Source organism: Alexandromys fortis, unplaced genomic scaffold (genome assembly GCF_014885135.2).
Source record: "Alexandromys fortis isolate MF-2015 unplaced genomic scaffold, M_Fortis_MF-2015_v1.1 scaffold_102, whole genome shotgun sequence".
In the NCBI taxonomy this organism is placed as follows: Eukaryota; Metazoa; Chordata; class Mammalia; order Rodentia; family Cricetidae; genus Alexandromys; species Alexandromys fortis.
The window spans coordinates 6,066,952-6,085,964 of record NW_026067984.1 but is presented as its reverse complement, the minus strand read 5'-3'; the positions used below and the strand labels follow the sequence as shown (position 1 = coordinate 6,085,964).

The window sequence follows — 19,013 nt, the reverse complement described above, 5'->3', positions numbered from 1 at the left end:
CAGTGTATGGAGCAATGACTGCGGGACCGCAGGGACGGCACCCCAGCAGGGGCCATGTCCAGTTCCATGGGACTTATATTAGGCAGAAGCAGTACCCTTTTAAAGGGAATCCAAATACATCCTGGGATAGTAGATGCAGACTATCAAGAGGACATTAAAGTTATGACATCTATCGAACAGGAGGTGGTGGTAATTCCTCAAGGTGAGCGGATAGCACAATTAGTGTTGATTCCCAACAAGGTTACCAATATTAAACGAGCCCGTGGCAATCAAGGGTTTAGATCCCCTGGAACGGCTGCTTTTTGGGTTGCACAGTTAAATGAACAGCCCCAACTTAGAATAACTATAGAGGGAAAAGGTTTTGATGGTATTTTAGATTCCAGGGCAGATGTATGAGTTTCGTCTTTAAAATATTGGCCAAAGGTATGGCCCCTGGAAGAAGGTACTTAACGGCTGCAGGGAATAGGTCAAACAACTCCTCAAAAAACAAGAATATTGAAATGGCATGATGAAGAAGGACATGAGGGTTTTTTCCAGCCATATGTTCTTCTCAGCCTGCCTGTCAATCTATGGGGACGCGATCTCTTAGCAGAGATGGGGGCAGTCTTAACAACACAACCTACAAGGGTGTCCCCCCGGAAAGCCACTTCGGTGATGAAAGCTATGGATGGCTAGCCTGTTGGCTAGGGTGAGAGGAGCTGTTTGTGTTTTTCCTCCAGGAACGGATAAGCCCATTTGGGTACCAGAGCGATATGTTCGGGCTGTGGAAAATGATGAGAAAGGATCCTGTGATGAGCCTGAGAATGACACCTGTCGTTCTCTTGATGAGCCTCCTGGTGAGTCCCAATCAAGCAGAAAGCTATGTGTGAAGCCTGTGGGAACCCCCTTGTATTGATCAGTGAGCCAAGCTAGTTCTTTGTATTCATCTTTTTATTCCTCAAACTATACTGCTGGAACTGCTTTAAGCAATATGGCAATGGAGCAGGCTTCTGTTAATCAAACCTTTTCCTTTGTGAATGCTTTATATTTTGTTACATTTTTTGGGCTATGAATATTACTTTAAAGGAATCCTATACAAATGAGTGTAGTTCCTATCTTTCTTTTTTGGAATATTTCTCCGAGAGCCTAGGCACTATTAAATCCCATGTTTGTTTTAGTTTTCTTTTTTCTTTTCATTTTTGTAGTATGAAATAGCACCTTTGGGGGAAATGATATTCTTGGTTGTTCTTTCAGAAACTGTGGCCTGAGCGACTGCTGGGATGACCACTCCAGTGCTGCCTTGTTGGTTCGGGTACCAGCCATCATACCACTACCAATTACCAAAAAGGCTAAGCAGACTGAGACGACCCTGTGTCGAGAGAAACGAGATTCTGGAGAGACAGCTGCAGTGATTGATGTCATCGCGGTGTCTGCTGCTGCAGCCATGGTTTCAGGACTGGCAATGGCACAAACATCGTTGGTGTCGGACACCGTGGATAAACTGGAGAGACAAGTCAACGATGCGCTCCAGACTCAGAATGCCCTGAGTGTCCACATTAAATTTGGACTTTCGAATTTAAATCAACAGACTGCCCTATTGTAGGAGCAGGTGGACATATGACTAGTCAACAAATGTCTTGTTCATTATTCCATTTGTATGACATCTGTTAATATTGCTAATGCCTCTTATGTGGTGAAACAACTTAATGGTTACTTGAATAACCATTGAAATATTACAATTAGCACACCAGATTGTAACAGTTTAGCCAAAGGGCTGGTTGAATACCATAGCTCAAATGGGAGGCTGGGTCCAGTGGCGATTGGGGACCCTATTGCTGGCAATCAACGCCTGTTGCCATAGGCATTCATTTCTGAATTCTGTGTAAGATCAGATAACCCATATGGTCACTTAGCAAGTCCTTCTGACCCTGTTGGCCAGTAAGGTTTGGTTGCAAATACTGCACCAACAATGAAGATTCCTCCATAGACGGGCAACTTCTACAGAAGAGGGCCCGCCTAAGACAGGGAAGGGGCCTCCCAAAGATGGGTTTACTCTTCAGAGATGACCTAAGACAAAAGAGAGTCTTCTGTTTTATAAAAAAAAATTAGGGGGCTGGAGAGATGGCTCAGAGGTTAAGAGCATTGCCTTCTCTTCCAAAGGTCCTGAGTTCAATTCCCAGCAACCACATGGTGGCTCATAACCTTCTGCAATGGGGTCTGTGCAGGCATACACACAGACAAAATACTGTATACATAATGAATACATAAATATTTTTTTAAAAAATCAATGGTCAACAGGTGATCCTCTGATCCTCTAACTAGGCACAGCTTCTAGTAACTTAGAAGGTTCTAGGAGGGAAAAGCAACTGAAGGCCAGGACTCATTAATCCCAACAAGCAGTGTTGCAGTATGATACCCAGAATATCCAGAACAAATATCCAGGAGTAAGAAGTAAAGGTGTCACATAGAGAAACGGGTGGAAAATGAACTTCAGAGTATTTTACACACAAGCAGAATATAAAGCATTCTCCTCAAAGAAAAGTACAAACTAACCTGAGGCACAGAGACAGCCATCATAGCTCTACAGACGGCCTGCATGTGACTATCAATGACCTGTGTCCAGTCAAGAAGATGCTACACACACATCCCTTCTGTTGACATCTCAGAAAGGCTTAGCTTAATTTTAATTTTAAAAATTAGTGTCTATCAAATCCTAAAATTAAATGAATCTCAAGAAGTTGGTACTTGGTTAGCTTCTAAGTCTAAACATATATGCCAGCATATTGGTATTTGCCCTAGGCCTTTAGCTTTGTTCCCTAAAACAGATGGGAATTTAAGGGACAATTATATTAAACATCGATTATTATCAACCATTCTCATAAAATAAAAATAAGCAAGACTGTAATAACTATTGTCAAAAGTTTTAGATATGACTTCAGGGGAAAAAATCAGATATCAAACTCTCAACGGGTCTACTTGAAACAATTCTTAGACACATTTCTCATACGATAAAATCTATGATACCTTGTAAATCTGCACATATAAGTTTCTCAGTCTTGGTAGAAAAGATAAATTACATTTTTTTATTAAACATCCCTTTCCTGCCATGTGTTCTAACTGATACCAATATGACCATTAGGCAAATCATTTATGTGGTCTTCTTAGCCAACTACTGACTACTTATGCCTAACTAATTCCTTATTCATCACATTAAATTACTCACTTCTCCACCTCTTTCTAGAAACCATGAATTTAAGCAGAAAACAACCTAGCCCTGCCATCTTCCTAATGGGGCTAAAAATGAGATACTACATACACAGCACCTCGTCCTGTACTATTCAGTGTTCACAACCTACTGAGCAGGACAATACTCCAAATTCTATACTTGAATCAAGACCTAGTCAAGAACACAAGAGGGCACTAAAATACCAGAGAAAGAGTAAGGAAAAGAAAACTGCTGCTCTGAAAAGTTCATAAATATAAAATATCCAATAAGAAATAGATCGTAAGTGTTCTTCAGCAAGTAATTACTAAAGATAATAGTCCCTATAGTGAGATTACAAATGACTTTATTTTAAGACTTATATTTTATAAAACTTTAAAAACATAACATCAAAATCTGCTAACAAAATTATTTTCTTTAAAAAAGTTAAAAAGACAGGAAGACAAGTAACTATAGTCACAGCTCTAAAATGCCACAATAGGAGACACATTTCTTTAAGCATCCTTTATTACATTTTAAAAATCCCTTGAGGGGCCAGGTGGTGGTGGCCCATGCCTTTAATCCCAGCACTCAGGAGGCAGAGATGAGAAGATATCTGTGAGTTTGAGGCCAGCCTGGTCTACAGAGTGAGTTCCAGGACAGGCTCCAAAGCTATAGAAAAATCCTATCTCGAAAAATTGAAAGAAAAAAAAAACTTGATGGAAAAAAATTAATAATCAGTAACATAATACAATGTTAGGAGAAAGCACATGTCATTACAATAAGTGCAAGGATTCTGGAGGCAAGACAAGTGGGTATCAATTCTGACTACCATTTACTAAAAACATCACTTGACCAGGTTACTTTCGATCTCCATACATCAAATTCTCCTGTAAAATGGAGTTATGAAAGTACACAATTTTTTGAAGTTTTGGAATTTGCTGAGCACATGAGAAGCACAGGCAATGGGTTGCTATTTCACTCGGATAAACTAGTTGTTTATTTAGGTAATCCCTAGTGCCACTGTATGCTTCTAAAAAACATTGCCAAGAATCCTGTTTTCTAGGCCTGCCTGTTGAAACCCTCTGTATTACCTCTCAGGGCATCTACTTTAAGGACTTTAGGACCAAAAGGAAGCACATACTAGCTAAGAGAACTCTTGAAGGAAATATTTGAACTTACGATGTCTCTGAAAACAACCGCTCGAAGCCGATTAATGTCCATGTCTTGCAGGAGCCTGTCAAGATCTCTTACTGGAGATATACCACCAGTTACAATGTCCACTGGGCTCTATTTGAAATAAAACAGTAATAACAATATATATATACATTAAACAGATTTAGAGAACACAGTAAAGTGTCAGAAAACCATGCCACATTATGTTTTCTTGTGGGAGTTGGTTATGGCAAGAGACGTCACATGGGGAAAATTGACATAACAACAAGGAAAAGTATTAAAAAACCAGACAAGAGTAAGTACACAAATATTTACCATGTATTTAAACATAAATATGTCATACTGACTAAGACTATATCAGATTTATTTAGCTTGGTGTTGAAATGAGCAAACTGTTAGCATCTTCATTGTGGAATACACATCTTACTTTTGCTGCAGACTTCCCCATGAGCATCAGGCCATGTGCTGTCTTCAAGCTTTGTGCTGCATCTCCTCGAGCCCTCAGCTGCGCGTGCTGCTGACACTCCAGGCAATTCCTTACAGCCACTGCACACACTATATTGTATTGTAAGACAAAGATTGGGAAAGAGAAGAAAGTTATATTTAAGGTTACAGCAAAGATATAAATCACTTACACAGTACGATTCCCATTACACTTTATTCAAAACAGATTACCTTCAACAAATTCCTAAAATGTCCCTAGACTCTCACCTAATGTTTATTGTCTGATTTTATTCTCTGCTACAGTTAGGATCTGGGAAAACAGCTCAGGTAGCAGAGTGCTTATCCAGCATTGCTGAGACTTTAGGTTTAATCCCTAATCTCAGCATAAAACAAGGTTTAGTGGTATATGCCTGTATTCCAACACTTGAAATGAGGAGGCAGCAAGATCGCTAGTTCAAATGTCATCTTCAACTGCACAGCAAGTTCAAAACCAACTTTCATAGAATCCTATTTCAAAAAATGTCCTGCAGCAGCCTCAGAAACAATTTAGGGAGTTCTGTTGAAAGGGAATCTCTTGTGCTACAAAGGGCTAAACCCAAAGCCTCGGAATGAGAGTCAGCTAATCTAACACTGTGTACAGCAAACCCAGCTCAGAAATTCTAATAAGTTTAAAGACAGAGCAGGCCTATGCAGACAAATCTACATTCAGATTTCAACTGCACTAATTATGGTTTTAAATTTGAGATGAATTTTCTAATTTTTTTATCTACAATTCTCTCGTGGACAAAAGAATAAAATGGTTGTCATTAAAATATCAAATTCAACACTAATGACAGAAGTTAAAAAATGATATATTTATTATGACTTTATGAAGACAGTCATTTATAAAAACAGCAGAAGTCATAGTTCCTAAGGATTTGCTCCCATTTCTTAGGTCCTCTCTCTCCACTATATTGTCTCCATAAGCAAGTCAATTAACCAAATCTCAGTACTTACTCCTAGATACAGGAAACCTTATGCAAAGGAGAGGGGTTTACTTTATCTAGCAAAGACGTCTTCAGACTCAGCAGTCAAACAGTCATTCTGAGGACATTTGCGTTCACTTAAGGAAGAAGTGTTCCCAGAAAACTGAGATTTAATTATTTTTGTTAACTATCCAAGCTTATTTCAATAAAAGTGTACTTGAGTGATGACCACGTAGACCATACCTACTGAAGTGTGTTTGGAAGAGAAAGGGATCAGCATCTCATGGTACTTGGAAGACCAACTTGGGCCTCACCCAAGATAAATATGCATGCTAAGAAGATCTGATGATGACGTATAAAATCTGCAGGGCACTACTTCGGAAAAGAGAAGCTAACAGAGAGGGTGACTGTTAATCAGAATCACCTCAGCAACATGTCGATTATGCCCAACCCATGACAAACTCGCTAACTACCTCAGTGTGCTCCAAAACGCAGGCGTGTGGCAGCATGGCAAGCATTCACATTCTCCTCAAAATAAGAAAAGTTTTACTTATCCGTCAGTGTGGATGACTGAGAATGTTAAATATAATCCTTAACTAATGGCTTTTAAGAGCTTACCAAGCCGGAGACACTGCCGTAGAATTCCTCCAGACGACATATTTTTTTCAGCTTCAATTTCAGTGAATCCAAGAGAACTTGCAAATACAAGCACATCCACGAGGCTAATTAGCCTCTGCAAAAATGTCACTGAGGTTTCTACTGAAAGACCTTGAGTAGGCTCAATATTCTCCAGCTCGTGCTGCAAAGTAAAAAGTCTGGTAATTATGTCTACTACTAATTATGTCTATTGGCTTCCACAAATTTCTACCTTTTTTCAAGGTCAGGCTTTCTGGAAATCTAGAACAATAGACTGATTTGCTCTTTTGATATAAAAAGAAAAAAACAATGAGAATACTTCCAAAGTATTCTTCATGAGCTCACTCATGCCTAATAAAGTAACATTCTTCATAGGTTTTTCATTCCTGCAACACATGCTAAGATGTTTTTCAGGTAAATATGAAGGTATGTATTTTATTACAGCAGTTATGATGTACAGCAACCACTGCATTAAACTTTAATCATAAGATGCATCCATGCTATCACACCACTTGTATGTAGTAGGGAAGTCCTTACTGTGGCCGACGTAGCAGCTGAGAGCAATGGCAGTATACCCCCACAAGCCATGACCATGTTGTCCATCACTTGAGAGATGAGATGAATTGTGTTGTGTACAAAGATGACATTATCGCTGCTATTCACGAAGTCCATAACTGTCTTTGATGAATGGCTGTCCAAAGATAAATTATGTTTACTGATGAAGCTAAAGAAAGGAAACCAAAGTACGCCTGCTGTAGGCGAGGCAGAAAAGAAGATGCTTTTGAATCTGGGGTACACACTTCCTCAGATCAAGTAAAGTAAGTACTCTTCGCCAGCAGTTACTGTGTCCAACACATAGCTGTGCTGAAGCACAGACACTATTCATCATATATCTGAGTTAAAGAATTGAATGAAACCATACTTATTGAGAAGTCAAGGCAAAAATTAAGAGGCAAATGGTACTACATGTGCTATTAAAAATTAATTTTTACTACTACTTTCTTATATGATGGTATAAAATTCTTTTAAATATGGTAAGAGTCACATACAAACAAAAATCAACAAACTGGGTTGTTTAAAAATTGCAAATTGCACAATGGAAAATACACAGATTTCTTATGATAAATATAAGAGCAATGTCGTACATGAATTTCAACTAGATTTTGGCATTTACAATAATAAGTCTACTTGGAACACCTACCTTCTAGTTAATTCTAGTATGGAAAAAATTATATAAAACATTAAGTAATTTTTAATAAGGGAAATCTTGAATTTTTATGGTCTTGAGTTCAACTTGGGCTTCCATGCATAGAAGAGAATAAAAGTTAATGTGATAAAATACCAACATAGAATAATTTGCTTTTTCAATCAAATGTATGGAGTAATGTAAAATGTTTACATAAATTTCTTTGAAAAGAGAAACTAAGATTTATATATGTCATCTCTAGTGAACACTTGAACAAACCTTCTCCACATCTGTATATCTGTTTCTATGGAAAATAAGAGATCCGTGAGCAAACGCTGATGCATCTGAGACCACTTGAACTCAGGAACGCGAAACATGGTAGACCTGGTGTCCCTCCTTTGCTGGTCAACAGCATCTGGGGCTGTTTCTTGCCCTGGCTCTTCCTGTTGCCTTGATACCTAATAGAGAAAAGTTTAAGAAGTTATAAAGTAGGTTTAACTTCAAAAAGAAAAACATTAGCAAAGAAAGACTATCAACAAGTAGTCTTACCACACAGTTAAAGCAAAGCCACCAACAACACTAATACCACAATTCAACAAAAATTAGCATGGAGCCATGCTATTGTAGACATTGTCACTGTGTAGCATTTCACAAAGGAATCAAGCAGTTTTTAATTTTGAATATTAGCAAAGACAACAGTATTTATTATCCAGACAGTAAATAGATTATTCTTTGTTAGTTAAAATAAGAATTAACAAAAGTCAACATAATAAACAGCAGATAAAACAACAACAACCAAAAAAGGGGGAGGAAATGAGGAACAAAGAGGTGGGGAAGAAAAGCAATAATAATTACGTGTAGCACATGTCACTGTGAAATACTGATTAAAAAGAAAGCTGTGCATCTCAATCACACGGACTCCCCGCATAGTACCAAGAGACCCTTAAATTTGAAACCACACTCATGCACTGGAAAATACACACTCCCAGATTTACCTGGAAAAGCAATGTGCTAGAATTGATTTAGCTGAAGAAGAAAAAGCAAGTATTTCCTATAGCTGCTTTATAAACTAAACTTATGCCAATTCTAGAGTTTGAAGGTGGTAATGATTGGCGATGCTGTGTTAAAATAATAACAAAAATGCCACTTAATGAACTCACGTTAGCCTTGAGAGCGTAATCAGGAGGACAGTATTTACACAGCATACATAAAACCCTGGGTTCAATCCTCAGCACCACAAAATTGAATGAATGAGAAAATAGCCATAAATTCAGAATAATTGCCAAATACTATATAACCATTTGACATATACACTTACATAATTGTTAGTAATATTATACTAACCAAATAAAAGTATCCACGCTTACTGTTTTTAACAGTGCAAATTCATGATAAAGACAATGCAGGTACACACAGTGAACACAAATATGCAGGCAAAATATGCATACGTATTTTTTTAAGTTTTTTTTAAAGACAGTTCTATAATTACCTCAAGCCCATGTCGTTGCGCCTGGGCTGCTTCCATGCTTGTACTTGCCTTCAGTTCAAACCTCTCAGTATCTGAAGCAACACTGGAAACATCGAGCTTAGCAATCTTTTGCTCGGAAGTAACAGGAGCCTCGGAGCCATTATCAACACAATCACTAAATGATTCAGTTTCTCCAGCAGGGTTGGTTGTTTTTATCCCTTCATCCAGCACCTCATCAATGTCTGACTGTACAGTTGTTGGGGAAACAGGAGCTTCTGGTGAGGTAGCTAACGGCCCTGGTGTGGCCATAGTTATGAATGTAGAATCTTTAGAATCTCCAGTTTCACTATCATTTTGAATCTTAGTAACAGGCGCTTCCTCTTGAACTTCACAGTCCTTTTCACGTGTGGCTTCAGGGGCAGCTACAGACACACTGTTACCCTGGAGCCCTGTGGGCAGACCGGCTTCCTCGCTAGGGCCGCCTTCCGCCTTCAGTTCCACATAATCATCATCATCTTCTTCCTCTACTCCAGATTTTTCCAGTAATTCTGGCAACTCTGCAGCATCTTGTTCTGAGGGAGAACTTATGGAAGCACTTATTTCACTGATGATCACAGTATCTTTGCCAGGTAGTTCAAAAGAATTAGAGACAAGAATCATAGATTCTACTGCCTCAGAAGATGCTTCTAAATCACATGCATCCTCTGTCTCGTTTGTTGCTATTTTGTCTAAATTGGCTTGATTCAGTAACTCTTGGCTTCCTTGCTCCATCTTCTTTTGGTCATTAGGCGTATCTGGTGTCTGCAGTTCAATGTTGGATGCAGAATCCACTGAACTTGCCTTTCCAATACTTGAGTTCTCATCACTATTTCTAGTAAAATGAGGAGAGTTGGGAGAATCCTTCAGATCTGAGTGTTGGGGCCCAATTGAAACATCACCATCCCTGGTAACATCAGTAACTTCTGGAACCAGACTTGACGAACATGGCCCTAATCCTTCATCACCTTTTCCCTGCTGCTCCCTAAACATATTGGCAAGATTTTCTTTGTGTATTTCAAAAGTAACCTATAAAAAATATATATATATAATCAGTTAAGAGATGTATTTTTAATGAGCACCATTTATAGAACATAAAATTCAACAATTTCATAAATGTATAACTAATGATAAAACTTATGCTACTTATAACTCCTCTTTTTGATAAAATAATTTGAATGATAACAGGTGGCATACCGTGAAATTACAAGAACATAATTACTCATAAATCTTATTCATAAAGACATATGGGAAAAGAATTCATAATTCCTCTAGCCTCTCTATATATTATGCCAGGATCTAAGTATAGGCCCACTGGAAAGAGCATTACACACTGGATAATATACAGCTTTAATAGCATGAAAACCCATTTCTTTATCATTTATCCTCAAAAGAAAATTTTTAAATAAATTAATTATCCTTGATATTATGGCAGGTCTAAATATAGCTATAAGACCCAAAATCTTATTTAAACTTAGCTAATGGATACAAGTTATTTTCATAATGGAGAAAAAAGTCAAATGTTCCCACAAAGGTTAACCATTATTTTCAAAGTTTGAACTGGTTACAAATGGTGTCTCTTTCATTTGGTTCTCTCTCTTTCTGTGCAATACAAAAGCTGGAGCTTTATAAGACAGAACACAAGACCAAAAATTTTGAAATCCCAAGTACGTAATATATGTATATGTAAATGTAAATAAATATAATGTATTCATCCTACTGTCATGTTGGGTTGGGGACTGAGTTATTACGGGGAAAAATACTACAAGTTAGATAGCATTTACTTTCAGGGTTTGAAATGCTTTTAAAACCTTAAATTCAGTTGGTTTACTAATTTACCTTTAATTTATTCCAACATTCTAAAAGCTAAGTGATAATTGAATAATTACCACCGTTGTTATCTTTTTATGCTATTTTCTAAAGGTATTTGTGACTTAAAACTGATAATTCACAATTAATTACCAGATATTGTTCTAAATTACCCAGCTAAAAGACTACTCATTAATCTTCACAAGGATTTGATTGCTAATCTATAGCTGTGTGTGATGTTTGGAAAGCACTTCTTTAAACTCCCAGTTAAAGGTACTGATGTGCTATTAATGACAAGACTTTTTGCCACTTCCTACAACTTAGTTGACACTCAAATTTACTAACTAGGAGATAAAGGAAAAATCAACTAGGACACTCTTTTATCTTTTATTTCATATATTAAGAATGCTTAACACATAAAAGTTTAGACCTTTTAAAAATTGGTAGGCACGTCTAGCAACTAGATTTGCTTTAAACAAGTGTATCTTTTGACTGTGGTAATTTGTACAATGTTTGTTAAAAGCGATAACTTGGTTTCTAGTTCTTAGGTTAACAATGTTTTCCACAACAGATAAATAAGACATATGTTTTCAAGGCAACTGAATCATTCCCTATGAGAAATCAATGTACATCAGTCAAAAGATGACTACCACAAACAAGATCTTTTAGAGACTGATAGAACAGCATTCAACATTCATACATGGAAGAAGTAAAATAGTAAAATAAAATTACAAATATTGATTTGTCATACACAAAGCACTTATTCAAATGTATATTCAATAATTTTTCTACTATTAAAGTTTTCTAGTGAGAAATCAAATTTGAGGCATATGCTATCTCAGGGAAACTATTTAAGTGAATATATTATGAAAATAACATTACAAGCTTAAAAACAAAGGGAAACTACACCATAAGAAAAACAAGTGATATAGGCCATAAACACTGTACATTCATTCCTTCATACAATGAACCAAAAGTGATTCTGAAATAGGAAAGTTCACATGGCTCAAATACAAATAGTATTTGTAAAAAATGTCTTTTTACCACAGTCTACCTCAAATGCAAAAATTCTACCAACAATCAGGTAATTAATCAACTATTAATTTCTCATGTGTTATGCCTGAGTATTGTTTTTCATATACGCACAGGTATAAATTGCCCTATAAAAACTGTTATATTAAAAAATCCTATATTAAAAAATATTGGACTAACCAATATTCCAAATTTTTTCACCTAATTATTTTTGGTCAATTAGATGAAAATAATATTATTTTAAAGTCTTCTTATAATAAGTTGGTACAGAATATTTTAAAAATCTAAAATAATTTTTACACATTCCTCCATGAGATGTTTGATTGTGCCCCTTGGACATAATTGTATTGTCTCTCTCTATAATTTATAATTGGGAATACTAATCTCGAATTTTAATCAGTTCTTCCTAATTTGCTACTGGTCTTTTGACTCTGAGTTTTAGAAGAACTGTGTTTGATTGTTTGGTTTTTTTGTTTTGTTTTGGGGGGGTGGTAACAAAAATGTATTTCTTTGCTTGCAGTTGACAGAGTTCAGAGTGCTCTATCAAAAAATACAGTACTTTAAGCATCTAATGTATTTTAAGCTGAGGAACTGAAAAATGTTGGAAAGACCTCTGAACCAGAGCTCCCATGTCTTAAGAAACAAGTCATGAAACTAAGACATGCCCCCAAAGACGCCCTCCCTGTAATGGGAGGAAAAGAAGAACCTTAGTTCCACAAAGAGTGGATACTGGGAGGAATTTAAACTTCTGACAGTTTGCTAATTTACTTGTAGCTCATGCCTCTTCATCTTATGTCTTTCCACAGTGTTTCCTCTTGGTCTAACACAGCACAAAAATAGCAAATTTAATGGCTTCACTGATTATTCACGTCCTTATGAAGGGCTTAAAATCTATTTTAAATGAATTGATAGACTTATTTACTTTTGTCAGTCTAATTGCCAATGGCCTGGCCATTAAGATAAAATGGATAGGCAGGAAAGCTGTTTCTCCCCTACAAGAGTTTTCTCACAAATCTGCAGTTCTTACTCTAAAGTTTACCATAATTATTAGTAAGCAACCATAATAAATGTAAAATAAACCTCCTCCTTTCATAAAATGATTTAAGCAACATTTCCTTACTAATATGACATGAGTATATAAAGAGAAACCCTTAAGAACATTAGTATCTGTATTAAATATGGTAATACCTGGGAATATTCTAGAATTTACTTAAAACAAAATAAAAACTTGTTACCCAAATTTTCAGAGTGCCATAATTCCTAAGTAGTAACCGTTCACCAATCAATAATACTCTTTTCAAGGCACTCAATTAAGCTCATTTTCAAATGTGATTCCTTGTGTATGTTTAACATATTGATGACTCATCACAATACCAGAAGCATTTGGTATCACTGACAAATACTTAATAGCAATTCTATGCTTTTCATTACATAAAGATAAGACAACTCATGCAAAATAATACAGGAACCAGATTGTGATAGTACAAATTCATAATCCCAGCACTTGTGAGACAGAGGCAGGAGAATCTGGAGTTCAAAGTCGGCTTTACCATTTGAGTGGTCATATGGAAACCTACTACAGTAGAAGCTTCTTAAAACACATATATTATAAAAAATCTAAATGGAATCACCAAATAATGGAGGAGACAAAGGCCCAACTAGGCTTCTCTTGCCACCAAATGCAATCTTCAGTGCCAAGAATGTTATATCTAATTGAATTGTTGGAAACACCCAAACAACTCGGGTATTGCCAAGGCTACTTACTAGTTTCCTTCACAAACTGATAGTATGGCCCTATTACTGAAGACAATACCTACAAAACTCATTCAGCATGGAGAAGTAAAACTGATGGCGACCTAGAACCTCCTAATATTCATGGAACTGGAAGTACTCTGCATACTACCAGAAGAGAAGGGTAACCACCAACCCAGTACAGATCCAGCAATCTACAGTGGTAACCTGCTGCGCAATATGCTGGTGTAGTGGCACAAAGCTGTGGGAGTAACCAACCACTATTTGATTGGATTTATGGCCCACTCCATAAGATGGAACCCATGCCTGACACTGCTTAGGTGGCCAAGAATTTGAGACTAGATAGGCCATGAACCTGGAGAAAACCAAACACCACTGTTCTGCCAAAGGAACATAGCAATATAATGACTTCTAATGGCATTCCGCACACCCATAGATCAGGTGTCACTTTGCCATCACAGAAAAGTTTCCTCCTGTAGTAGAGATGTTAATTAATATACAGGCCCACAACTGAAAAAAAAAAGTGCTGAGAATGAGAGGTACTGAAACACTCAGTCCTTAATGGGATGTCTTCATTAAACCTCTCCTGTCAGTACCAGATGTTCTGTGTTGTTGGGTGTCAAATGTTGGGTCTTCTGTGTTGTATGGGTCATCAAAGAAAGGGGTCACTCCAAGATAAATTTTAGGCCTGCGTGGCAGCAGGAATGCCCAACTTCTGATAGACTGACCCTCGCACAGCTGTTCAAAGGCATATTTATTGATTGTTAGACAAAGTTGTTTTTTGGATAAACAAGTTCCTCATACCAAAGTCCCTGATCTAATCTATGTTTTTCTGAAGGAAAGCATGACACCCCCACCACTTTAGTCTTCACTGGACACTGTTTGCAGTACCCAGTAACCCAAGAGCTCCAGGTGTGCCAGAAGTGTCTTGTGACTAAAGTCATGCAAAGGTTGTAAAGTGCTTCAGAAAAACAACTCTATAAATCACAGAGAACAATCAAATTCCACCAAAATCCCTTCATGGTTAAAGTACTTCCAGAAAGCAACTACCCTTGATACAGTGATTCTGCTAGATTCCTACAACACCTCGGGAGAACTATACAAAGAGGAAGTGGAAAGATTGTAAGAGCCAGGATGGACAGAGGACACTAAGGAAACAAGACCCTCTAAACACAGCAGGACAGACACACAATATGGACTCACAGAGACACTGGCAGCATGCACAGGCCTGCATGGGTCTGCACCAGAGAGGTTCACAGTGCTAAGAAAAATGGACACGAGACCTCATCCCTAACCCAGAAGTTATCTCTAATTGACAACCGCTCTCAAAGAAAAATATCAGTTTTCTTCAATGGAGACTTCCTATGTGTATGAACCACACTTAAGAGCAGGCCTCGTGCCCAGCAGCAGATGGCATTTTTGAAGATATTTTGTCTCAAACTACGTTTGTTGGGCCATTTTTTCCTTACAGGTCTTTTGTTTACATATTATGAATTCTCATTATGTATTTTTATGCTGTGTGTATGTATGTGTGTGCTATTCTTGTGTTTTCTCTTTGTTTTGTTTTTTGTTTTGTTTTATTCTAGTTTGATTTGGTTTTTTTATTTGTCTTTCTGTTTCCTAAAGAGAGAAAGGTGTGGAGTTGGACATGTGGGGAGGTGGGGAGGATCTGGGAACACATTATAGAAGGGGAGGGAAAACCATAATCATAATATATTTTTAATTATTTTTAATGAAAAAAAAGAAAAAGAAAAAAAGGGAGACTGCCTAAGCTATACAGGGGAATCCTGTCACGAAAAACAGTGGTTAAGAAAGGATACAGCCATTGTTCTTGAGGTCTCAGTAGTCCTCCTTGTCCGCTATGTTCAGCGAGACCGGTTTTAACCCAGGCTTTTTCAGACCCAGGCCAGCTGGCCTTGGTGAGTTCCCGATAGAACATCCCCATTGTCTCAGTGTGTGGGTGCCCCCCCCTCGCGGTCCTGAGTTCCTTGCTCGTGCTCTCTCTCCTTCTGCTCCTGATTTGGACCTTGAGATTTCAGTCCGGTGCTCCAATGTGGGTCTCTGTCTCTGTCTCTGTCTCTTGTCTCCTTTCATCGCCTGATGAAGGTTAATGTTCAGGAGGATCCTACTGCACCTATTGGCTTTGTGGGAGCCTAGGCAGTTTGGATGCTCACCTTACTAGACCTGAATGGAGGTGGGTGGTCCCTGGACTTCCCACAGGGCAGGGAACCCTGACTGCCCTTTGGGCTGACGAGGGAGGGGAACTTGATTGGGGGAGGGGGAGGGAAAGGGGAGGCGGCAGTGGGGAAAAGACAGAAATCTTGAATGAATGAATGAATGAATAAATAAATAAATAAAAAAAAAGGATACAGCCCCTGCCTCAAAAAAAAAAAAAAAAAAAAAAGAAAGGATACAGCTTAGAGAGTGGGTTCTGCACAGTACTCACAAACCTGGCTTTTCCCCAGTACTGCAGAAAGAGCAGCAGCCCAGAATAAATAATGTAATGATCTTTTCTACTTTAATAAGAAGTAATCATCATCAATTTTATTTTCTTTGTCCCTAATTTTGCAAAGATAAGATGCTTTTCTCATCCAACATATCCTGATTGCAATTGCCCTCCCTCAACTCCTCCCAGTACTCCTCCCATCCGGATTGGTCTCTCATTAAAGAAGAGGCTTCTAAGAGAAAACAACAAAACAAAACATAGAAAAATAAAACATAAGCTCAAACAAAAACTATCGTATTCAACTTGGGTAAGGCAAAACAACAGAAAGAAAAGAGCCCAAGAGAAGGCACAAGAATAGCCATACCCCTGATCTCATCTGACCAATTTTATTTTCTTGAAAAAAATCAAAACACATGTTTACATGCAAATCCAGTGTCTAAACTACTAAAACTTTATAGGAAGCAGTTTCATGCAACTACTAAAACATTCTAAAATGCATGATAAATATTCTAAAATACAGAACTCTTTCTGGAAATTCTACAGAGATGTATCCTACAAAAAGATAAGAATGAGGGATGTGCACACATGAAAATGGCATCACGGAGCAACAACAAGAAAGTTAATATTTATACAATACAGTACAGTATAAATTAATAATTCTGTTTTAGTGATCACTTCCAAAAGCTCTTCCAAATAAAATTCTGGAGAATTCTAGAAAACAAAGCAAATCTGAATAGAACACTTCAAGGATAGGAAAGGTTCGTTACATCTAGATGTTCCATAATGCCAAAGCCAATTTTACTTTTTTATGCTATAACACAGCACATATATCAAATACTATGTAACCATTAAAATGTCAAGTAGTTCTGCCACTAAATGAAAACAGATCATAAAAAAGCATAAATGCAACCAGAGTTTTGGAAGAAAATAATTACTTGTTGTTTGTATATTTACATATATAGATTAGTGGACCTGAGGATCCTACCCAAATACTAATATTAAGTCATATTCAGATATCAATGGTTTTGTGTATATACAAATCTTTGTGTTACTTTCAAATTTTAAAAGAAACAGCAAAACGTATTTTTATTTAAAAATTATTTAACACAAAGATTTTTCATTAATCATGCATAAAATGCAAATCTGTGAAACATGAAAAATTTATACTTTTTGACATTGCTTTTTTATTTTTTAAAATACATTTTATTTATGTATGAGTATTTGTGTGTTCATGCAGCACAGCACAAGTAGAAGTCGGTTCTCTCCTTCTAACTATGAGTTCAAGGATCAAACTCAGGCTTATCAGGTTGGGTAGGACATATATACTTTTTACCTGCTAAGCCATCTCATTGGCTCTTGAAACTTCTTAATGGGTGACTTTTAATCTTATTATTCTACCATTTTGTCTATCACATGGCTGAAATGAACAATTAAACAATTTCCACACTGCTAACAGTAGGTAACACACTCTAATAATCTAAGGTCCTTAAGTATTTTATCCAGATTCAGCCATTTGAGCACAATCTAATCCACACTTCATTTGTAATTCAAGTACTATTAATTTTTACTTGTCCATTATTTTGCATCTTTTGGCAACACAGATCTAGAGAAAATACACTGTCTAAAGACTGAAGCTCCATTTCTTTATATAAAAAAAGAGCATTTTAGGGCATTCTCACAATTAATAAATTGGAATAATTTAAAGTGTCATTAAATAAACATTACAGCATACCAAATAAAAGCATTATTACTTAACTGTATTACAGTTCACCCTTTTCTAAAGAGGGAAACTTATTAAAGATGAAAACACAGACAACAATGAAATTACACAGGTTGCTGGGCACACATCTGAAACCCCCCGGTTCACAGTAAGCAGGCCAGAGCAGTTGCTAGAAGCCTATTACTGCTTATAAAACCGAGTTCCACTATTGGTGGGACAGCACACAATGACAAACAGCTTCCCTGCTACAAAGGTGGCAGGAAATCTATCAAACTGAACAATAAAACTGCAATTGAGTTTCTTTGGCTTTTTATAGCTGCTGCATATATCCTGGTGTAACTGCAAAAGCAAAAGCTTTCCAATTCTGCAACTAAGTTCTTTACACACCGGTTCTTCATCAAGAACTACAATATAAATTCGTGATATGAAAACCACAAATCACTGCAAAACGCAAAAGGTAAGCCTCACTTTAAAACCACATGCAAGAACGTACTTAAAATGCTTTTAAATGGACACTTTCACAGACAGAAAATTTGGTTACAAGAACTTCAACAGAATCTTTAACATACTACAAATTGTTCATCTCCTTAACTAAGTAATTCATACCTATCACTAGAAGCACAAGTTGCCCATTTTAAAAATAACTGTTAACATTTCAACAACAACCAAAAAAAAAAGAATGAATGTAGCAGCATTTAAATAAGTTATTTTGTATAAATTTTATAAGAAAGAAATAACTTTTAACTTTTAATCAATGAAGAAAATCCCCACAAAGAAAATGAAAATATATGTATGGGAAATTAAAAGTTGAAATTACAAGAGCCAACTTGAAATAAGTTTTTCTTTGCCCTCTCACAATTCCATGTGGTAGCTTGTTTGCTTTTTATAAATATATCATCATAGCAAAAGTGTGGCAAATCTAGTTTTATTCCAATTTAAAAATACAAAAAAAACACTTCACAATTTCTTAGGTCAGCATTTCCTTGAAAAGGAGGCAGAGAACTGGCTTTTATCGGAAAGTAGACACAGGGCCTCTCCTTAAAGCAATTATTTTCTTTGCAAAGCAGTTTTAAGTTCTGTTTCAAATCAAAAGGCACTGACGTAAAGAAAAATATAAACTGAACAATGCCTGCCTCTTCTCTCTGAGCACTCTAAATTAATT

General features: G+C 36.9%; 1 protein-coding gene across 3 annotated transcripts in view; it reads right to left on the bottom strand.

The window, feature by feature from the left end:
- The window catches only part of Lrba (LPS responsive beige-like anchor protein), a 468,170-nt gene that overhangs the window by 356,639 nt on the left and 92,518 nt on the right, over positions 1-19,013 (bottom strand). For all 3 annotated transcript variants that reach the window (XM_050158812.1, XM_050158811.1, XM_050158813.1), the window contains exons 23-28: positions 9,078-10,121; positions 7,868-8,046; positions 6,940-7,093; positions 6,385-6,565; positions 4,785-4,912; positions 4,364-4,471 (exon numbers count right to left, since the gene is read on the bottom strand). In XM_050158812.1, the coding sequence (XP_050014769.1) occupies positions 4,364-4,471; positions 4,785-4,912; positions 6,385-6,565; positions 6,940-7,093; positions 7,868-8,046; positions 9,078-10,121 (1,794 nt within the window). The remainder of the gene's footprint in view (positions 1-4,363; positions 4,472-4,784; positions 4,913-6,384; positions 6,566-6,939; positions 7,094-7,867; positions 8,047-9,077; positions 10,122-19,013) is intronic.